At 41.6% G+C, this 24,159-nt stretch overlaps 2 protein-coding genes across 2 annotated transcripts in view; one reads left to right on the forward strand and one right to left on the reverse strand.

The window, feature by feature from the left end:
* The first annotated feature begins 342 nt into the window (after window positions 1-342).
* The window catches only part of LOC120452767 (ras-like protein family member 10B), a 36,851-nt gene continuing 13,034 nt past the window's right edge, over window positions 343-24,159 (forward strand). The window contains 3 exon segments of the mRNA XM_044006362.1: window positions 343-505; window positions 2,234-2,598; window positions 23,088-23,623. Coding sequence (XP_043862297.1) covers window positions 23,237-23,623 — 387 coding nt within the window. The 5' untranslated portion in view covers window positions 343-505; window positions 2,234-2,598; window positions 23,088-23,236.
* Window positions 11,183-12,770, reverse strand: LOC120452766 (casein kinase I). Its single transcript, XM_039637151.1, has one exon. The coding sequence runs from the start codon at window positions 12,668-12,670 to the stop codon at window positions 11,234-11,236; it is 1,437 nt and encodes a 478-aa protein (XP_039493085.1). The 5' UTR covers window positions 12,671-12,770; the 3' UTR covers window positions 11,183-11,233.

The raw sequence follows: 24,159 nt of genomic DNA on the forward strand, positions 1-24,159 counted from the left end.
TATATAAATTGAATATACGATGTATTTTCATTTTTAACGACATTTGACATTTTATCTTTTATGGTAAGCACCACAATCTGAAAACATCTGGTAGTCCCAGTAACTCACGTGCATTATATTTGACTCGTTGAGCCTGTGAAATGCAACTGAATGCCATCTAAATGCTCTCTCTCTCTCGAAATCCTCTCTCCTTGCTCTTTGCAGAGATTCGTATAAGAAGTGAGCAGAGCAGGGCAGCAGAGGAGAGCAACACAGCAGCAGAGCAACACAGCAGCAACCACAGACACTGTTACGGGATCTGCGTTTGGCCAGGACGAAAGGCCGCCAATGGCTTCGATTGGGAGCCAGTCAAACATGGTCCATCGACGTGAGATGAACAGCACCGAGATCCGCATCCGCCAGCAGATTCGCAAGTCAGTTGAGCCAAAACCCAAGGCAAAGCCAACCGAACCGGGCCAATTCTAAGAAAACGCGAGTGTGGTAGTGAAGTGAAACAACCGTGGATGTGAGTGTGAGGGATGGTGCCAGTGTGTGGTCTCCCTCCCCCAACTCCCTCCGCCCACTGGAAGTCAGACATCGACAAAGGCCCACTCCTTTGGTTTTAGTTCTTTTGCTGCTGGCTTGTTAGTGTTAAGGGCACGCAGCAGCTCGTGCGCCAAAAGAATTACCACTGCTGCAGACACAAACTGCCCCACATACACACTTGAACAGCGAGGATATGTCTGGGGCGAGTGAAAAACGCAAAAAGCTTCAATTTGAGTAGTTAAGGAGCAGCCAGGACATGAGTAAATCACAAAACACAAGCATTAGGTTGGCCTCTGCCCGAATTGCGCGTGTGTGTGTTTTCTGGCTTTATGCAGCACTAGTTACATAAGCCATCATACTTATCATCGGCAGCAGCTTCTGAAGACGGCCAAAGGCTTCGGTATCGTTAGCGCCAGCCAGCTGCCATCAGAATGCTATGAATTTCGCTCTCATGATGGCGAGAAATAGGGTAGGCAGTATTGCTCTTCGCAAGAGGAGAGGGGAGGGGTGAATCCGCTGATACAGCAATGCTGATACCAGCAATGAAAATCGCATTAGCATTAGGATGTGATAAGATAACAGCTGCTAGGCGTCCATCAGCTGGGAAGGATAACAGCACTCGCTCTCTCTCTCCCCCGCAATTACCACGGACACAACTGTTGTTCAAATTTTGGAGAACGCATACGCACTGATGCACCCGAGTTTGGGGAGAGGGAGGGAAGAGGCTTTTTCAAAGGCTCGGCCCAATGATTCTTATTGGGTGCCAAGGGTTATCCCAGAAATGCAGAGCGCCACATTGTCCAATTAGCCATTGAGAGACAGTTTCGGCGGGGGACTGTTTTTATTGGGTAATCCAGACAAAGGAATGCGATTAGTAACTACTACATTTATTTTTAGTTTGGTGAAACTTTTTACGGAGCTGCATTATGTCCTGTAAGAGTACGGACTCTGCTTATGTATGAAAGACTTTGGGCAATTGTTTGATTACTGACTAAATTTAAATAAACATATACTTGCAACCCGCAGGTAAAATAATAATTAACGAATTAACGAAATTAAGTGAAAGTGTGAAAGAAATTAATGAATATTGAAATAAAATAAGTATTTTGCACCTATTAAAATTTGTATCATTATGTGCATTGCATAATCTGCCCCCACAGTTATTGCACATGGTTAGCAATGAACTGCACCAAAGAAAGGAATCAAGTGAACGCAATCAGATATATTTTACTAGCTGTAGTAGTGCAGATCCAATTGGATCCCTACTTAAGACGGGCAGTTCTTTAAAGACATGACTAATTTCCGCAGGTGGCAGCAAGTAGGCCTGCTGCTCTAAGCAGCGTCATTTGGAGTCCCAAGCAGAAGGGAGCTCATTGAAGCCAACAGCAACAGCTGAACGTTTTCCACCAGAAGGAAAGCGGCCTCGCGGGGAAAGTGGGCAGAAAAGTGAAGCAAATGTGGATAGTCCATCTCAGCGGGTGGTTGTGTGTGCGTGCTGGGCGTGGCAAATCGGGGCAGCAGAAACATGATAAGGTCTCAGAATAAAACCGCAAAAATACATTCGGAAGTACAGAACATTTGCTTTGCGGTCGAGGAGTTGGGAGGAATACCGCAATTAAATTTGTATTAGACAATAAAGACAGAGCGGAGTGACCACTTGTTGTTGTACTCAGTGTAGTCCCAGCAGCTAATTACGAGAATTTCGCAGCAGTCGAGCAGAGCGGGATGGCAAAAACACAATAGATATGCCAGGACTGTAAATGCTTTTTAAAAGTGCCAGCCGGAGCAGAACATAAAGGATATTATGTTGCTGCCAACATGAACCAACATAAGCCAACAGCACACCCCGAAAAGTGAACTGAAAAAGTGTTTTCATCTACAAAACATAACTAAAAGCGGAGCCAAAATAGGAAAATCATAATGATGATAAATTAACTGATCCCAGTAGTTGTTTATGTTGTGCGAGTGAGATAGCGAGAGCGTGGGAGAAGCACCGGAAGTGCTAGCAGCAGCAGCAGCAGCATTCGCACCGCAGCCACATTGCAGCAGCAGCAACGGCGAAGTCGAAATAAGGTTAGTAAAGTCTAGTTCTGGCCAACTTTTCCCGTTTTCTTTTTCTTGTGGTTGATTACCGTTTCTTCCGACGTAGTGGCCCACTCAGCGACCAAAGTTTGTGTAAATCTTAATTTATGCATTATTAAATAAAATATACACGCATAAAAAAATTAGCAGAAACTGCTACCGTCGGCGAGTGGGAAAGGTCATTAATCTTAAACAGCTTACACGGAGAAATTATGACCGAAATTGGGTACGTGGCCAAAGAACTGGTGGAGTGGGCTTCGAGTGGAAGGTATCCTCTTCTGCCTTCATTTAATTGAAAGTTGGTGAGCTGATAAGGCTGCTTGCTACTCGCAGAATCCCTTGTCGGCAGAAATAGAAATTCCTGCGAGGAATTACAAATGGAAATTGGTTCAAAATTTGTTTGTCCAAATCCATCTGAAATTAAAAGAAGCTATGCCAAATCAAATCAGTCTCGCCTCGTTACCCCACAAACTCTTCTGGGAATTCCAAAGTCCTCATTGCCCCAGGCTCGAAACATTATGATTTGGCCAACTAATGAATTGCCATTTTGATACGTTGCATAATAATGCACCAGTTCCAGTTCAATTACTCAACATGTAAATGCTGAAGAGCAGTAAGTAATTGGTAAACACTGGAAGTATATATGGAGCATACATGTACGAGGCTGGCAAGGAATAGTTATTTTATTTGATTATAACCCAAAGTAAATGTAACTTCCATGAATTTCTTAAGGTCGTTGTGATCTTCGATCTTTGCGAACAATATTTTAGTGCAATTTATTTCATGTCCATTTCATTTTAATCTCAATAGTTCGTCAAGCTCGAGCTCTGAGCCACATCCTCCACCCCGCATCCTGGTCCTGAAAGCTCTAGAGCAGACTGTTGTCGCTGCAGGACACCAAAAAGTTTTCCTGAAAGAAGAAACTTGTCCAACTACTCTAGACACTTACTTGCGAATGTTTCGTTTTCTGCACTTTCTAAGCTAAAGTTGCGCAACCCCAGATGAAATCGAATAGAGTAGAATAAAATGTGTGATAAAAACACGCTGTGAGTTTGCTTTTTTGATCAGCAATTCAAACACGAAGACCACACATGCGACTGCAGTTTCAGTTCGAGCCAGAACTTTCCACTAGAGAGGTGTGTGGTATCCTTACAGCCAGATGTATTGTATTATTTCAAGCATTTATCTTCAAGCTATGCCCACCACTATAAAAGTGCTTAAATTTAAGTGATTAAATAGGTCTCTCAACCCAAGGAGCAATTGCAGAATATAATTACTAGGCAACAGCATTTAAATGGTTTGTTATTACCTTTCGGTGTGTATAATTTAGTATGGTATGGCATGCTAGTTGCAAACAGGAAAAGTCCTTAAGAGTGCAATTAATTCAAACCCGTGCTCTTAGCATGGGGAATCCCCTGGAATAGCATGGAATAGTTTTCGCAATAAAGCCAGCTCCACTCCACATTCTCAAACATCTTGTGAGTCCCATTAAAAAGAGTAAGTGCGAGGGTTTTTTTTTTTTTTTTGCTGTTGTCTTGCAAGTTACAGTTTTTGTCAGACTCTTTTGTTTCTCGCTCTGAGCTCAATGGGAAATTAATATAGACAAGCGAAGTGGTACCCCAGCTTAGACAGCTTGTTATAACTTTTGAAGCCGCATCCTTGCAGCCATCTGTATTTGCATTTGAAACTATACTGTCGCACTGTTTGCCATAGCCAGGTGAAGCTTTTAATGTTATTAATTCCCAAAAAGGCAGACAGCTTGGCCAAATACGGTTTGGAGCTCGGCCAAATGTGATGCGAGCCAAAAAGTACATTAGCATATGTAGCACTGGAAGTGCATAAATTAGGTGAATAACGACTCTCTTCAAACTTTCATGCTCTCTAAAGCCGAATAGATAGTATGTAGTCCTGAACACATCTCTTTTATATGCACAGCCTCAACCGTACAAAATGCAACCAAACTAAGCGAAATTATTAGTATCCAAACGCCTTTGTATGCCAAACCAAAGCCTCTTAGCAACTTTAGATGGTAGAACATTTTAAGCTGATTCAATGCGTTCAATTTTAATGCAATTGACCCGAGTTCGGGTTTGGCTAGGAAGCTCATTATTCGGATTACGCAAGCGGATAATGTCTTTTATCAACTAAATTCTATTCCGAGCTCATTGTGACAGTGCGAATGAGAAGTGCAATGCAGCTTGCCAAAACGGATGTGTATTAATGAAGAGATAGGGCTCCTCTGAATAATGGTGTATTGTTCTACACTACTTAGTTCATTTAAAACTGCTTGAATCGGATGAAGTTATTTCCATCTTGCATTGAATCCTGTGAAGTTCTGGGCCATAATAAAGTTATTACAAATCAGCTAAGTACAAGCGCACCTATGAATTTTATAAATCAATACTGAAGGCATTGGGAACCAACAACAGCTGTCGAAGCCATATCCTTTCCAAAAATTGACATAGAATTATTGGTTCAAGATGTCGCTATGTTGGCAATCAGAGGCAATTAATAGGACTAAGGACCCAAAACCGCCAAGGAAATGACAGGGTTCTAGATCCTTCCACTCACACCTATCCTGTTATTACGCTTTCCCCTAAAACTTAACTAATTTGAGCTTTGCGTCCCTCTTTGTAGAATACAGTGAAACTTCCTAAATGTTTGAGCAATTAAAAAGGGTCATCCCCTGCAAAAGAAAATTAAACCCTTGAATATTTTTTGTTGTGGAAAACCGAAAAAGAACCCAGCCAACGTTACAAAAAATTAGAATAAATGGGCATCTATATACCCCTCAATATATACATATGTACATCCATTCAAAGAGTAACAATTATTTTAGGTTAAAATAAAATTGAGTGATGTTATCAAAAATTGTTTTTTACTTTGGTAGTTAAGTATTGAAATATGATTTATGTAAATTATGTATTTATTTTAAGACATTATATTCGTTTAACTTGTTAAATTGTTTATGGAAAAGCAAAGAAGTTGAAAATATCATTTTGGATTTCCAACTACAAAGTTGCATAAACCTTTTAAGGTTATTTTTTGGAGTTCCCCGGATTCCCTTATCTGCGAAGCTAAGCAAACATTCAGTTTTTGCTTTGGCCGCTTCCAGCTTTTTCTACGCTTTTCCTTTTGTCCACTCTTTGTTGGCCTGAAAATTGGTTTAATGGCCAAGCGCTTGGCAAACACACACACATATTTGGACTATTCCGTGGGAAAAGCGGGATGTGGCAGTCCTCCGTCAAAGAGCAAATGTGCGGTGGCACTGAGTAAAATAATAAATAAAACGAAACAAGCTCCACAACAACATGGAAACTTTACACAAACTTTTTCCCTGTTGTTGCACTTGTCGTTAGCTGTTGCCCGATGAGCCTGATAGATATGTCAATAAAATCAATATTAGCCTTGCCTTTGCGACTGTTCAATTAGCGCATCAATCAAAGACGCTTGAGCGAATAAAATGGGTGCTCGCTGCGTATTTTGGACCTAGACTAGTCTTATGCGATGAATTAGTAGTGAATATTTATTGTGCTATTAGAGCGCAAATATTTGACTAATTAGCTTATGAGTTATGACCACAAAATACAGTTTGCCCATTGAGTTCAGCTCTAGTTCAGCTGGTTCTAGAAAAGCAGAGTTTGTGAGAGTTTGTTTCAGATGATTTCCACGCCCACTCTACCTCTTACTTTTTACATACCTTTTACTTTTTTTAAAAATATCAATTGATATTTTAAGCGAATATGATTCTGTGCCCGCAATATAAATAACGGGTATCGGATAGTCGATGAACGCTATTACGGAGTTCATTTCTTTTTTTTTGTGCTGTCTACCTTTTTTTTGAAATTATAAGTTCCACGACTATCGGATACCCTTTTACTCTACGAGTAACGGGTATATTATTCAATTTTAAATTTCCCATTTAAGGCAATTCTTATGTTGAGCGAGCAATCCAAAATCCCATTTAATAATATTCCTGGTTAAGAATTTTGTACATGTATTAGTTTCCGTGTGTGACTTTTTTAATATATTATTTTCGTTGTTTATAGAAAACCAAAATCCATTTAGACATGCAGTTGCACCACTCAATAACGTGGTCATATAATCATATAAATGGGTTGATCACTGCCTTGGCCTCAACTCGATTGGTCAATTCGCTGTGATGCCCATTGCACGTAATGCGATTTTAGATGCTTAAACAGGACAAGCGAAATGGCAATCATTTATGTTCACTTAAGAGCATTAAGCGCGCACCAGACGCATTAATCATACGCCCCGTGTCCCCTGCCGTGGCGTCTGCCTATCGACATGGCTCGCCTTATGGCATGGGTAATCATTTGCCTTGCTGACTGAATTGCTGCAGCACATCATCTGGACACTCCCTGGACATCTGCTGCAAACCACACAGCATCACTTTCGCTACGACAGTGCTCAAAATTATAAATCTTTATAGTGAAAAGGCTCTTATAACCAGCAATAAAGAAGTTTGAGTCCTTTACCTCTTCTATGATCATGGTCATCCTTCAAAATAATAATTACAACTCTATAACATTAACTCTAATTGACCAAAATCTAAAAAAAAGGTTGACCACTGTGCTCTCCAAAGCAATGCCACAAAGTCACAAAATTATGCAATGAAACTTGCCAACTGAGTGCGAGTGGTCGTGTGTGCCCGTGGTTTCTGTATTTGTGTATATTTGTGAGGGAAGGCAAATTTATGGCCAAATGTATGTGGGCGAAACCCCTCAGAGGTTATCAATGGGGCCTTTGGGTGTTCGACCTTATATGGTACACTCTGCTGTTCGAAAAAATATCCTTGTACACTGAAAAGGGTCTGCGGCGTAAATAATTCACTGTGAATTTTTAACATATTTTCAATTGAATAATTTATGGCCACCAGAACAGCCTTCAGCTGTATAGGTAGGTATATTAGCCAGTTAATTTGGGCTTCAATAAGATATGTGTCCTTTTCTAAATGTAACAAGAGAGAATGATATAGTCTGTTTTTGGGCGTTAGAGACAGAAGTCGAGAGAAATTTATAAGACTAACAAAAATGTGAAAAAATATGAAAACAGTGTATGCGTGTTGGTTTTGGGCAAATCGATAAGAAATTTCTCTGGAAACTGTATACTTAACCTAAACCTAGCTTCTATAGTTCCTGAGATCTTGACGTTCATACGGACGGACATGGCCATCGACTTTATATGGTCAGAAAAGCTTCCTTCTGCCTGTTACATACTTTTTATCAAATCTAGTATTCCCTTTTACTCTATGAGTAACAGGAATGCAATTTTTAGTCTTTACGGTTTGCATATCTTTGTAATGAGAAGATATGTAGTTATTAATGGCAATCGTTTGTTACTAATTTAATTAACCAAACTTACTTAAACTTTACTAACGATTAGCATATCCTTAAAATGAGAAGATATGTAGTTATGAATGGCATTCTTTTGTGACTAATTCAATGAACCAAACTTACTTAAAATTAACTGTAAGACATAATTGATTTAATGTGAGCATGCAAGGTAATTTCTTTTTACAAAGGGAAACATTTTAGGCCTATACGACATTCGGATGAAGCGAAAACTTAGTAATTATACCCGTTACTCGTAGACTAAAAAGGTATATTTAGAATTACTGAAGAAGGTCTCGTTCTAGCGACAGAAAGGAAGGAATCAAACACACAGCACCATAAAGTTACAATATTGCTTATACGCAACGTTGCCCCAGTTTTAGTTATCCCCATTGGACAATCATAAGTAAGATGGCCCCACCGGACCTACTCACATGTCCACTCGCATCCACTTGATATTCGGATTACCATCGCCACTTGCCATTGACCCACAAATTGCACAATTTTGTTAACTGCCCAATTTGAATGTCACTGAAGTTCATCGAGGACCCATCAGTGTAGAATGACCGAGTTCACTGCCTTCTGTAATGTGTCTGCTCGCTCGGCTAGTGTCACTTATAAATAAAACACAGATTTGTAGCCATTTTGTTCAACGAAAAAAATTAACTTAATTTGAAATGCGGCGAACCAAAGAGAATGGTGAATGGAGAAAGCCGAAGCCATAGCCAAAGCCAAAGCTTGCAAATATTTTTACGCTTCAGCACGTTCTGTTCGTGTACGGAAAAGCGTATGAGTGCGTAGGCTTGGTTTTCATGAGTATGCGTGAGCTGTGTGTGTGTGTGGGTATGCTCCTCTGTGGTGTAGGGACTTCGACATTAGGCATGCATTCAATTTCTTAGGAAAGTTACCCAGAGTATTTCGTAGGTGGAATTCCCAACGACCGAAACTGCTTCATATCGCAGAGCTGGGGAGGTTAAATGAGCGTGGCAGAGTCTGCGCTACGTACACGGGAAATCCCGCCTGCAGGAAGAAAACGAAGTCTATTTTTAGAGAAGCACTTATCAAAAGCTGCAAAGAAGGTGGCTTAAGTGGGCTTAAATTGTACTAGCTTATTGACTCAGCCAGCGGAATCTGTGCAGCTTCGAAATATTCCAGCTTAAATGTAATTGAAGGATATGTATATATTATACCCATTACTCGTAGAGTAAAAGAAAAGACATTATTCTAATGTCTTGGTAAAAGGGTATACTCGGTTCCTTGAAAAGTATGTAACAGGTAGAAGGAGGCGTTTCCGAAACTATAAATGTCCGTCCGTATAAACGTCGAGATATCATGAACTATATAAAGACATAGACGCATGACCCATGTTTCCACGCCCACCCTAACGCCCACACTTTTGAAAAGTGTTTTAATATTTTTTCACTTTTTTGTTAGTTTTGTAAATTTCACCCAATTTGCCAAAAAACTTGTTAAGCCAAAGACTGTCGGCGTTAAAATTCCTCCTTCGCACTTCCACAAGTTGATTAACGGGTATCAGATAGTCGGGGAACTCGACTATAGCGTTCTCTCTTGTTTCATTTTCTATCTGTTTTGTGTCTTTTTGCCACGCCCACTGCCACGGCACTTTTGAACATTTTTTTATTTTGTCATTTTGTTTTAAGTCTTTCTAACTTCTATCGAAATGTTAGAAAAATGCTAAATTTCGTTCGAACTTTAAATAACGGATTAACGGGTATCTGATAGTCGGGGTACCCGACTATAGCGTTTTCACTTGCTTATACTGAAAAGTTTTCATACGCATAGAATTCTGCAGCTTAAAGAAAAAGATGGAGGCTTACCAAAAAATTTGAGAAGTTCGATTTGGCCATGTCCGTCTGTCCGTCCGTCTGTCCGTATGAACGCTGAGATCACAGGAACTACAAAAGCTAGAAAGTTGAGATTAAGCATACAGACTCCACTCTAACGCCCACAAACCGCCTAAAACTGCCACCCCAACACTTTTGAAGAATGTTTTGATATTTTTTAATTTTTGTATTGGTCTTGTAAATTTCGATCTGCCAAAAAACTCTTTGCCACGCCCACTCTAACGCCCACAAACCGCCAAAATCTGTCAGTGCTGAAGACTCACTTTCGCACTCCACTAGCTGAGTAACGGGTATCAGATAGACGGAGAACTCGACTGTAGCGTTCTCTCTTGTTATTTTATAAATTTTTTAAATTTAAATTTATATTATAAGAATAATTCCAATTAAAACAATACATTCACTTTCACAGCATTTTGTTTAGTTTTTGTTGTTGGCTGCTAAGCCAATGAAAAATTTATCTCGTTTTTTGTTCATTTAATATTATTCTTCCTTTTTCGCTCAGTGTAAGCCTCGGCGAGGCGAGCTATTTATAGATTTATGCACGCTCACACCCATACAAAAGTCATCATTGCCGCCGGTTTGGGGGTTTGGGCCACAGCGCTGTCGGCCAGAAAAAAATAGGTCTGCGTATTCTTTTGGACTACTTGGATTTCTTGTACCCGTAAGTCCGCATTATTGCTGCGCGACTGAGCAAACTACTTTGCCTCGGCTGCGATGACCCTATTGCTTATAAACCACTAGGGGAGTCCTCTGGTCTTAGCCTTCTCCTTCCGCACCGGGGACACATCCTGAAGTCGTGTCAGGAATTTCGTAAGGCGTTCTGGCTGGGCCAATAATTAACCCCTTTTTTAATATCCAGGCTATCGAATGTATGTGTGTGTTGCTCTTTCCGAGAAACTTTTAAATTTTTTACTGCAAAAGGTGCCAGCAACGGAAAAGTTAAAAAAGGGGTCCTAGAGTTAGTAATAACTCTGAAGCAAACAGTGAAACAAACTAAATTTAATCTAACATACCTTTCCAACTGAAGAAGACAAAGACCCGTTACTCGTAGAGTAAAATAGTATACTATCAACAAATGCTGAAAAGTATGTATAGCGTTCTCTCTTGCTTTTATATTGTTTTCATCTATTAAAACAATTTTATTTTACAAACTACTACTACTTAATAATGAACTTAGCCATTCATTTTTTTTAGAACTATTTAAATTTTGTATAAAAATGCATTTCTATCCATCATCTTTATATCCCTCGATTTGCCACGGTATCGATTTCACAGTTGGCTAAGCTGCCAGTTGACTTCTGTGGGCGCCCAAAAGCTTTCCCAATTACCCAAGACGTTAATTTGGCGAACAAAGGATCTGAGCTGGGGAAATATAGTTGCTAAATATAGTATACAAGCAGCGTAATATCAAAGGCAGGGCGGCATTTGATGGGACTCCCGCTGCGCCTGCTCCTCCGGAAGGATCCTTCGCTCGGTCATCAGAGGCATCCTCTGATCTCGATCCTGGGGACGCTTCGTCTGGAGGTGGTAACTGCAAGAGCAGGCCTTGCCATTCTTGTTCCGGGGCTTATCTCCAATTGGGTCTTCCCCATTAGTACTTTTATTTTCCTCGACACCCATTTCCCCATTTTTTTTTCGATACCTCTGCGTATGACAATCCCTACCCTTATCCTTATTTAGATGCCTCTCCTTCTGCACCACCCCACTTCTTTTTCCACCTCTGTCTCTTTCCGTACCCTTTTGCTTCGCCTGTTGTGCCTCAGATCCCCTCTTCAGAACGAACCAGTCGAAGAGAAAGTCACACAACTTGTACTGGTTCCGGAAGAGCACCTTAAACAGCTGCTGTAAATACACGTAGTCCGGCTTCTCGGCAAAGTGCAGCTTCCGGCAGTACTTCAGGTACATGAAGAACTCAATGGGCAATCCGGAACAGAGTTGCTGAAGTGGGATGTTGGACTTGTACTCAGCTATCTTCTCGTACTTCTGGGCCTGCGACTGCGCCCGGATCCCCTGCCAGGGAAGACGTCCCCGCTGGAAATAGAGGAGTAAGTAGCCCACGGACTCCAGATCATCCCGACGACTCTGCTCCGCATAATGGGCCCGCACACTGGCGTACCGGGCCGTACCTACTAGATCCCGGTTCTCCGTGTAGCCAATGTGCTTCTGGGAACGCAGGCTGTAAAACTTCTTGGCCAGTCCGAAGTCAATCATATACACCTGGGTTTGGTGGCGGTTCAGGCCCATCAGGAAGTTGTCCGGCTTGATGTCTCGGTGGATGAAGCACTTGCGGTGGAGGAGCTCTACGCGGGCCAGTATCTGGTCGGCCAGCATCAGGGTGGTCTTCATGCTGAAGGAGCGTGAGCAGAGGTTCAGCAGATCCTCCAGAGTGGGCCCCAGGAGGTCCATCACCATGACATTGTACGCTCCCTCAGTGGCATAGTGCCGCACATGCGGGATTCCCAATCCGCCCTGCAGAATTCCATAGATCCTGGCCTCGCGGGGCAGCAATGGGTACTTGACCGTGGAGCTCTCAAGTTTTATGGCTACCTTCTCGTGGTACTTGAGGCTTTCGGCCTGAAACAGTTCTCCGAAGGAACCGTTTCCAATGCGCTTCAGTAAGCGGTACTTTCCCGCCACTATAATTTCCGGTAGAGCTTGCTCCACCTCAGAGGAGCTCCGAGTTTCCATTAAACGACGATCTTGTAGCTGGTCTTTCTCATGAGGATGATTGGCCTGTGGCGAAAGTCGCCGCTCCTTTCGGATCTGAGGCTTGGATTGGTGAGCATGGGGACGGCTTTGCCAAAGGCTGTCGTCCTTGGCACGCCCCTTTTCCGGTTCCGCCATGCGATTTTGGGTTTGCCAAACTTCTACGCAGGCAGAAAATAATGTTTTTGGCGATCAATTGTTGCCACCTTCGATAAGTATGATGTGGAGTATGATTGAATTTTCTGAGTTCTGCGATCATAATTCATACAACAATAGAAAAAACAAGAGAGAACGCTATTGTTGAGTTCCCCGGCTATCTGATACCCGTTACTCAGCTAGTGGAAGTGTGTGCGTGTGTGTGCGGTTTGTGGGCGTTAGACTGGCTGTGGCAACTTGCGTTGCGTCCATTTCTCTGAAGCCTGTCATTACGTAACTCGGCTGGCTCCATCATCTTCACATCCACCTTATATCAGTCACTCGTCTTTCTAGACTATACAGTTTCAAGTTCGACCGGGAATAGCTGCCAGTCGGGCTATTTCGTTCCCAACTTTATCCTTTATCTTAGCTCTTGTCACATTTTGCCGATCCGATAATGTTTCGCTTATGGACAAACCGATTATACATATTCATAATTAAATTGCCTGTGCTCAGATCGTGCTGGATAAGTTTATTTGTACTGAACGTAATTAGACCAGATTCGGCTGGGGATTGACATAAATTGTATTTTAATTCCTATGCATATTGTAACTTCCACTAAATTCATTTGCTAGGAGGAGCACAAGTGTTTCCTTTAGCTGATGGTCTGGTCTGGTAGTGTTTTAATATACACATATTACCTGGATAGTGTTATCCTGTTATCTAGGTACCTAGAGTAGATGGAATCACAAATAAAGTCACAAATCTTATGAACTGCCATTAAATAAATTAACTGAACTCAGTGAACAGTTGCACGGTTTCTGCGAACGTCCTTTTGGGACTTGAAGCAGTGACAATCCCGAGAACTAAATGCACGGATCCATCCATAATCCCTTATTTATACAAGGCGAATGAACAGAACGAGGGGATGGAATATTGTTCGCAAAGCCGAGTAAGTCCGGACTATATGAGATGGGCATCCCATCCTCCGAACCAGGTACAGCTAAACACCCACATGGACCTTTCACACCCGTGCAATAATACTACTTTCCTCGGCAAGAGGCTCTAGGACAAAGAAGTGGCATTAATTTAAAGCTTATGTCTCACTAATTTTAATTAAAACACTATTTTAGCAGCTAGCAGCAATAAACTGTAGTAAACTATACAATCCACACCACTTCACTTCACCCTTTCTCCCATTCCTCATGAAGCTGGGAATGAATAGCCATTTAAGGTGACTGCGTACTTTTTGCTTTTTATCACATCTTGTTTTTAACTACAGAGTGCCCCATCAATGTCTCGCTTTTCTGTTCAAAACATAGGTCCTTTCAAAACTTATCCCTACCTTGGCCACGCCCCCACAATCGTTTTTGATGGCTTGTCAGAGGTTATGGTCAAATTGTCTGCACATGTTTCGCAAATTCCTCAGTTTTCCCTTGTTTGTTGCCAAATTTTTCAGCTGCGTTCGGTTCAAGCCTTAAAACTTTTCGGAAAGCTAAATCATTTACATACATGCGCGATTGCCGCACAGCTAGAAATTGTGGTTCGGCTGTTGTCTTGATTTATGTACATACATATGTACGCGTAGACGTCATTTTAAATGTTTTGTCTAGTCTCTAGATCGATTTGTCAACGAGGAACGTTGTCCGCAATCCCAAATGAATATATGTATAAATATCTAAAATAAGAATAATTTCTTTTCTTGGCGTAGACTTATGGCATTCGGAAGCCACATTTGTATCCTTAACTATGTAAAATAATGATGGCTTCTCTTCCTATTTTCAAAATTAAAGAGTTAAATGTACGGCTTTTTGCTATATATCTTCATCTCCGATGAAGTTTACTTTTCGCGCTAACTTCCTCTCGCTTGGAATGCAATATGACTTGCTTGGCGCCACTTACTCATCTAAAATTGTCTTAATGGAAATTATATTCATGGTGACAATGCGTCATTGCCACGACCACGGCCACGACCTTCGAAGGACGTTCGCCTGATTATCAGGGGTGGTGACAATTTCGCCGACATTGTTGCCAGCAAGTTCCAGGCGGAATTCAAGGGAACGAAAATTCTTGCACAAGAACTCATTAAAAGTGACAGAGAGATGAACAGGAATTGTTAGGCAGAGCCTTCCTTTGGAATTTATACACATACATCAAACACATGACAAAGACAAACGAAGTGATGCCAAATTTTTAGGATCCACTTTTTCCACCTCTCTGCAGCCGCAAAATAAAGATATAGATGCCAAATTATAGATTAAACAATGACGCGTTTCCGATAGCCGCCTACCCGCAACATTAAAGCTTAAATACATATTCAATTTGTTGGCCGCCTTCGGGACACGTACATACAACATTAACATAATTTCGACGCGTTTCGGCAATTTGAACACGTTCAACAACCGCATCCAAGCGTCCTTCAGCCTATAGCCTCTTCCTCCCACCCATTTCTCAACCCGAAAGCCATAGCATCCACCCATTCCCCGATTTTTTGCTATTCTTAAATTCCAGGGGCGTAACTAGAATTTAATTTCTCAACTGCCTAGTTGGTCTTTGCGATGACTGGGCCTTTTGGTGGAGCACGTACACTGGCTTGTTCCCCAAGTTCTGTGGAAGGAGTAGCCCGGAATGGGATGAGATGTCATGGCAGTGCGGGTCCATCTCAGAACGTAGCGAAGCCCAAAAACATACATTTATCGCATCATTGTAAAGTCTCTTCGATATCCCTTTATTAAAATGTCCAAGTGCCACCATTAATAATGCAGGACGGAGGGACTTTATTAAATTTATTTTAAAATTATTTTAATTATTTAATTTTAATGCATCCTGGCTTATCAAAAATTGTTACTTTCTTCTGGCTACGTTTAATTTAAATGTCTATCCTGCCTTCTCCTGCTTGCTACTTTTATGTCAACCACGTCAAAACATGACCCCAGCCATTATCGAGGGCATCTTTTCCCAGCTGCCCCAAACTCCTTCTCGAAGCGAAAACGTTTTAAATTTGTTGCTGTCCTTTATGATTTTTCCAGACTCGCTGTGATGCGTCCCGCTTTTTTATCCCATCTGCTGTGAAAATCCGATGAAATATCTACTTAGGCACAAGCACGCATGTGTGTGTTTAGGGACATTGGGCGTGTTTGTGTATGGGCGCTGTTTGCATTGGCATGTGTGACTTGGCATCAACTCGTGCGCAAAACAGTTTAAGAAAATTTCATCTGCCTCGCATTTTAATGATTTAATTTTGCATAAGCTTATATCGTCGCATATCAGGACAAGGATGTGCTTAAGGATATCGACTTGCCTCGGCTTTTCCTGATTGAGTGACACGTCATTTGATGACATTAGCCAAAGCCTGCTTGAGTCTAACCGACATGGGTAAGGCTAATCCGGAGGAATATATGTGTGAGTCTGAGTCCTGGTACTGGCCCAATTAAGTGTGTGCAATGGCCAAATTAGGCTACACTTTCCTACTATGCACCAAAGTTTGCCATTCTGGTGTACACAACGAACAATCTTCAAGTGTGGATATAGTTTGGCGCAAACTTTGCAATCAGTTCATAACTTCGTTTTCCGCAACAATTTATCAAAGGATATGCGTAATTTCCGACTCAAGTGACAGCTGCCGTGTTCCTGCTAATGATGTCCTCCATGTCAACTGTACGTTTCGGATTGCTTCCTGTCGTCTTCCATTTTGCGGCCGGACACCAAAGTTCAGCCACCCACGACCCACAATTCGCACCTTCCGTTGACTTTGGCACGCAACCGAAATGAATCCGGCTCATCAACGTGGAAATTCTCTGCTGATTTCTACCGACCACCCCACACTTCTGAATCACCTCCCCCGTTCACCTGAAACCTTTCCATTGATTTTTCCGGTGCGTGTCCAAGGCGAGAATTGGGCCTTTCATTTGGGTCTCACGTCCACATGTGCCCACTTGTCAACACCCTTTGCGACCATCCAAAGTTGGGGGTCCACGTGTTTGGTGCCTGGTTTTATGATCCACAAATGTTGTTCCTGCATCCTTATGGTTACTCCATCGTGAAATGCCATCATGTCATTTGAGAGATTATATCTGTTGGGATGGGTTAATAATACTCAGTTTCTAGGGTAAAGTCGCGTAAAAAACTTATGCTTAATTGGATCATAGAAGTTACTTTTTGCTTATTGACGATGTTTACTTTTTATGTGGAAATCCCTTTTATGAAAATCAAACAAAAGTAACCTCCCTTTAGCTACTTAAGCTAAATAAGGAAACCTCATATTTAAACGAACAGTAATAAGAGGAGATATTTTTCGTAGCCCCACCATAAGATGCCGAATCGGAATGTTTCCACTCAAAATCCTCGCCATCGCCTCTTCACGGTTAACTCGTGCGGTTTAAGCTGCTTCCTTCCACTCAATTATATAAAGCTGCAGCTGGCGAGGTGGAGGGCTTCAATAAAACACGGAATCCCTTGAAATATTGATAAAGTTTTGCCCGCACCAAGATCAAGTGGAGGAGGTGGTAAAGTAAACCAAATACGAATCCATTTGGCGATGCACTTCGAACGGAAGTTAAGTCCAAATCGGACAGTGCTCAGATACCTCGCCCAACCAACTGAAAGCTAACCGAAATGGGGCAAGGAAGTATGATGAATCCAAGAGGAGCTTAAGATGGGTGTGGCAATGTGGGGTGGAGGTGGATACTTCTCCACTGCGGTAAGCCCTGCTAAGCACTCGCATATTTGCTGAACACTCAAAACGCGCCCTTACGGCGACAGGAGCCACCTCACAAGGACGCCAGGATAAATGTATGCAAAGGCAGCCAAACGGCGGAAAACTTTAGCTGCCACACAGCCAAACTAAATGGCATATATGGAGATTTGAATGCGAAGAGCTCTTATTAGACGCGCAGCCGAAATCAGCAAAATCCAAACACATTGACACTGCTTGAGTGTTTAACTGAGGTAACGAAAAAAAAAAGAATTCAGAATGAGATACAGAAAATGCACACCAGGTTTACGCCATTAATGACAATAAGCAAGGAATCAGGGAAAAAGGTCAGGTCTCTTAGCCACCTGCTATTCAAAGACACTTAGGTAGTTAATGTTTAGTAGGAACATACACGCTGATTACGAAACATCCGCAAAAAAGGGGTAAATGCTATTAAATAGAAAAGTATACATTACATGTTTAAAGAGGGAAGACTTCACAAGAGTTACAGAACTCAGCTATAGAGTTATCTCTTGTTTTTTTTGTTTTTACAGGAAAAAAGTTAGTGTTTTAAGGACGATTTTGGGTAGGCATTCATCCAAATCAATACTTAAACCTTAAAAATCTTAAATGAACTTACCGGTACGGACATTCAACGATCATCAATCAATGACTTTCAAAAAACAACAAGCTAGTAGAAGTGCGAAGGAGGTTATTCAACACTGACAATCTCAGCGTTCATACGGACGGACAAACAGACGGACATGGCCAGATCGACTCGACTATTGATCCTGATCAAGAATATATACACTTTATATGGTCGGAACCGCTTCCTTCTGCCTATTACATACTTTTCAACGAATCTAGTATACCCTTTTACTCTACGAGTAACGGGTATAAAAAGGATAGGTCAACAAATGTATTAAGAACTGTTTATGCTTTGAAATGCTAATTCTGCATCCTCAAAAACACGTCCTCCTAAGCTCATGGGTCATGTAGAACATCCTTATAAACATCCAGATGAGGTTTACTGATGGAAAAGATGACAGTAAATAATTGGTGTTATCACAAAAGAAGATGTGCTCAAACAAGCTATCCTACCCACTACGCTATCACAGTAAAGGGCTATTGCTATTCTGTAAGCTATAACAGCAGTAAGAAACGCAGGGAAACTTACATATACATACATTGGACCCATATCCACATTAAAAGCGATTCAATTCATGGATTCACTCACTAAATATCTCAGATCCGGGGCTTGCTCATCAAACACACTCCTTGATTACCAAACCAAACCTCAATCGCAGCGATATCAACAAATATTTTAAAACGAAGATTTTTTTTGTAAAATAGATCCTAGTATAGAATACATCTTTCTGATACAAAAGGGTAAAACCTTTCTTTCGAATATCATCAGACTTTGGCGGGTCACACGAATATGGGTTCTCTCAACCAATGAACATCCAACGCACAGCCAACGACATATCGACTCCACTCATATTTTAAAACTGCATCGCGCTTCAAGTACTTAGATCTAGTAACACATATCTGACAAATCTCTTAATAAACCATATGTTTCAAAATTTCCAGGATATTAAAAAATAGATAATTTACTAAATTTTCGTTAAAATATTCGTATTTATATAATAATATGGTTAATTGGTAAATTATTAAATATACGTAAAGATACATTAGGTTACTATTTTGTTTAATTACATTTAAAACAAGAGAGAACGCTATAGTCGAGTTCCCCGACTATCTGATACCCGTTACTCAGCTGGTGGAAGTGCGAAGGAGAGTCTTAAACACTGACAGTTTTTGGCGGTTTGTGGGCGTTAGGGTGGGCGTGGCAAAAAGTTTTTTGCAAATCGATAGAAATTACAAAGCTAATACAAAATGAAAAAATATCAAAACATTTTCAAAAGTGTGGGCGTAGCAGCTTGGGCGTTTGTGGCGTGGCAAAAAGTTTTTGGCAAATCGATAGAAATTAGAAGACAATACAAAAATTAAAAAATATTAAAACATTTTCAAAAGTGTGGGCGTGGCAGTTTTGGGCGGTTTGTGGGCGTTAGAGTGGGCGTGGCAACATGAATCGACAAACTTGCGCTGCTTCTATGTCTTGGGAGTCTGTATGCTTAATCTCAACTTTCTAGCTTTTGTAGTTCCTGAGATCACGACGTTCATACGGACAGACAGACGGACAGACAGACGGACAGACGGACGGACAGACGGACATGGCCAGCATGGCTATTGATCCTGATCAAGAATATATATACTTTATATGGTCGGAAACGCTTCCTTCTGCCTGTTACATACTTTTCAACAAATCTAGTATACCCTTTTACTCTACGAGTAACGGGTATAAAAAGTTTCCCTAACCATTAGATCAAAGGAGTATTTTTGACCTCAACTAAATAAAACCGAAAAGACAAAAACCTTTCCTAGCTAAAAACAGTGGGTACCTCAATAATCATATACAGACTATATCAATCTGTAGATTATATTTAACCGATTCATATGGAGCTATCCTATTTAGTTTCAACTAGACCTGGTTGTTGTACGACACGATCTCATTAGAATTCTCGTCGGGAAATCCCTGTTAACCCATGTGGACACACTTAACAAAGGAGAAATCCGAGTCCAGAGGCGCCATGAACTTCCGCTGTGCTGTGCGCTGTTGGCGTTGGTGGTGATGGCGCTGCCATCGCTTCCGGTGCTCTAGCTTAGATGATGGCCCAGCTAAGCAGACGGCACAGCACGTGACGGGGGACCGAGGATGTGGATGGGGACGAGGATGGAACCTATATGCTGAGTCTCCGAGCATAGATTCCTTGGCACCCCTTATTGCAGATCCACGGGCGATGGCTTTTATTAGGCGCATATAATCATAAGAAAATTAGCTAGTATGAAAAACGCTCTTAAACTTGCGTTTAGCTGGCAGCATGGAACGGGGGTTAGGAGTGCTGTACTTAAAATGTAAATAAGGGACTCAAGTCACCCATCCTCTGCGTCCTTTCCTTTCCAGGAAATTTACTTAAACGTTTTGATTAAACGCCCTGTTTTGCTTTATTCTCGTCATAATTTGAAATATTGTCGGAGCTTAGGGCGCAAATTGCTTTGTTTAGCTAGTTTTGAATGGATTAGTTATCCAATGGCAGGAGGGACGCCAGTGCTTGTAATTAAAAACGGGTTGGAAATCCATAAGGATGGCAGAATGTAGTCTCAATTGGAGGTACAGCCTTATTTGAAATAATGAAATGCTTGGGAATGGTAAATAAAAGGACGCCCTTAGAGTGTTGATACTAAGCCTTCCAAAATTTACTTTTACGGATAGGTTTGTCAGCTGAAATGAATGAAAATGTTGCCAGTTCTTGGCACAGTGCGCGAACACACACCAAAATCAATATCCGCCTAGAGCTGTCATTCGCTACCTGAATTTCATTTCCGACTGTCGACAAGACATATCCTCATATGCAGATTTACGCGTGCTATGTGGCCCATTTTCTGTAGCCTCAGTTCTTTAGTCGCCGAAATAGTTTGAGTAAAGGGATCCAAGGGTAGTTCCTTTCGCAGTTCCTTTTCTGGTCCTTCTGTAATTACTTTTATTATTATTTACCCATCTGAGGGAATCTCTCAGAGAAACTGTGACTAGAGGCCGTTATTAAATTGGCTAGAATTTGTAATTGATTGTCTGCCGTTAACGCTTGATTCAGTGCATATAAGGGAAAACAGCAAAACTGGTCGAGAAACAGCTGTAGAAAGTAGCTCTGCAAACAATAAATAAAAACAATGGCACGTCGCATAAAAAGCTATGAGCACACAAGACGAGCTGGGGCTTAAAACAAAAGATGAGGAAACCCCATCAAATGCTCGAAAATCGAACTCGGACTCTTACTCGGAAAAGTGGGAAAACTCTGAGCGAACATGTTGTATGAAATTGTCGAGTGCGGATGAGGGCTAAAAGCATTACATTACACACAGCTCAAATATATAAACACCAAAACTGGACTACAATTGTCTGGTATCGCAATCGCGGCTGAGGAAAAGCACAGGGATAAGGATGTGGCCAGAGCCTTAGAGTGTTGCCAAAAGTGGAAAGTTTTCAATTGCCAGGATTTCTGTCTCCGGGCCACACCACGCCCACTCACCTCGGCCTACACATCCACATCCACCTCAGCCTCAGACACTTGTACTTTACGTACTTAGACGCTCGCCGAGAGCGTATCAATCAACTGGGTCTTGAGATCGGAAACAAAAGGCACCCCACTCCGCTCAAAGTACCATAACATGTCCGACCAAATGTGTGGTTTTTCAAATTAAATTTACTCCGGCCTTCAGAATCTAATCAAAGTGCTAGCCTGCAGGGCTGCCATCATGAATTTACGAGGTATATGCAAATATACAACTAGTTCAGGGAATCTCTATTTTGTGTGACCCTTCGAAGGCCACCTAAATTCATCGAAAAAAGTGCACTTTAAGAAATTTGAGTCACTAACTCTGATCTCAGAAGTGGCACACGTGATGCACACTATAGGGTATACGTTATTCGACCCTAAGCGTTCACCCACGAAAACGCTTCCAAGCGACGGTTTCCTTGTGTGGGCGCTGCTTAAGACGCTCTCACTCATATCTGATCAAATCAAATCAGCCGACTCGCCATCTGTGCTCCTGGCATCCTCACAATAAACCCCAATACGGCTCCATTTAGTTGTGGGTGTCGCCTCGATGACGCATGATTCGACGAAGGAAGTGGGCCATGGGCCCTGATTTTTAAGAAGATGCGGGCTATAAATACGCCAAAGATGTGTGGCGATGGCGAAGGTTAGGGCTGGCTGGCATTTTTAGCACCCTGGTACCACACTCATCGCCGCGGGCATATTTGTGGCTATTAAATTTATTCAATTTTCCTGCTCTGAGTGATGATAGATGAAGCTGTAGTCAGATGTCTAACTAATTATAAGTAGGCGCAAACTTTTGTGGGTGATTAAAGGCACTTTTCTACAATTTAAATTGACTTTAACAAGCATTCAAAACGCAAAAGCGGCGTTCATCAAAGCCCAAACTCGTTTTTCAAAACTTTTCTAATTACAAATCTCTTCTCGTGTTATTTATAAGCGTTCCACCTGAAACCAAAAATAGTGCAGACAGAGATCTGAATTGCAAAACACTTTTCACGCCCCACTTGCTGTTATGCTCGATTTCAAAAAATAGGCAGTACAACTTTGCGCCCTTGGCCAAAGCGAGGCCCTTAAATCAACTTCCCTTGCGCAGCGGAAGTGAAATGTGAAATTTAAAATTTATTATTGGCAATGCAAAGAGACCCCAAAGAGAAACACACAAAAACATCCAGAAGGCGATAGAGGGGCCCAAACAATATTTATGTTATTAAACTGAAATCAATGTGCAATATCCGCTGGCGACTTTATAAATTTAGTCAGCCGAATGCGAGCTGATTGATTCGAAAGCATTGTGCGATATTTTCCGTCACTTTTGCAATTTATTTCATGCCTTTGAGTTGATTTCATTCCTGTGTAGCTGTCAGATTACTTGAAAACGGCCCTTAATCCATAATTTTAAAATTATGTCCTGCTGCTTTTTAATTGATGTCCTGCTGACATTTCCACACCGGGAAATAGCTATGCTAGAGATAAGAGTGAAATTTATAATACTCGCTCTCAGTTTATAGATACACATCCATTTTATAAATGTTCTGTTTTGCTCTTTCAGTAAATAAACAAACGAACCATCTAGCATTATTACAAAACGGCAAGTCTCATTTTTAACCCTGCTGCCTGGCTTCACTTTCGCCTTCACCCAACTCGTCCTTCCATCCCAACCGATCCCCAAAAGCTGGCAAGCTGGCGTCGTTCAAGCAGATGAATATCAATAGCACCATAAGCAATTACAACAACAATATAATGTGGAGTAGTACTATATCGCCAACAAACTCTAAGAAACTGTTGATCGAGAGCACACGAAGCGTTGATTATGTCGGTGATAGTACGAGGACAGCAGCAGGCAATATCAAAACAGGAGCAGCAGCAGCCGCAGGAGCCAAAGGATCCAAAGTCAAAGCCACCGCCATCGCAGCCACAACCCCCACAACCAAGATCTCAATTGAAATGGAGCTCCACATACAGAATAAGTGCATCTCGGCATAGCGCATCACTCTGGAGGGTGGTGCGGAGCCGCCATGGCTGCAGGGCCCCCTTAAGGCCGCGTTTTTGGGGGCTACTGGGGTCGGCAAAACAAGCATACTACAGGTGAGTCCAAATTTACCATGGTTAACCTATGTATAACTAAGAAGCACAATACTGAAATTCATAAAGTTTCGGGGGATACCTCCCAAATCGGTTTCTTTCTGAGTGTACAAGTTCCATGAGGTAAACATAATCCAAATTAATTGATTTTAACTGCTCGATTAAGTGTTTCCACTTAACACGTCTCAAGGCCTCGCTGGCGCAATATTTAATACGGAATTGCCAATGATAATTTAAATGTTTCCTAAGTGAGATTGAGTGCCACAGGAATTAAAACGTTAGTCCGATCCGATGCAATCAACGTCGCATAGAAGGGGTCCTTGTTGACCGCTCGCATTAATCAGTTGCTCAATAATAAATTGCATTTTCAATTAACACAATTCCCGATTAAAGTTTCCCCAGTGCACACAAAACGTTAAATGGCGAGGGGATGCAACAGAGAGAAGGATGCGAACGCTGCACATTTGATGCCCCAACTTAGCTTTAAATTATTAATGGGCCACGGGCGACCCCGTGGAAAGCTAAAAGCTGGAAAGTTT

Source organism: Drosophila santomea, chromosome 3R, assembly GCF_016746245.2.
Source record: "Drosophila santomea strain STO CAGO 1482 chromosome 3R, Prin_Dsan_1.1, whole genome shotgun sequence".
NCBI lineage: Eukaryota > Metazoa > Arthropoda > Insecta > Diptera > Drosophilidae > Drosophila > Drosophila santomea.

Coding starts and splice junctions, on each gene's coding strand:
- LOC120452766 (XM_039637151.1), bottom strand. CDS start 12,670: ATGGCGGAACCGGAAAAGGGGCGTGCCAAGGACGACAGCCTTTGGCAA.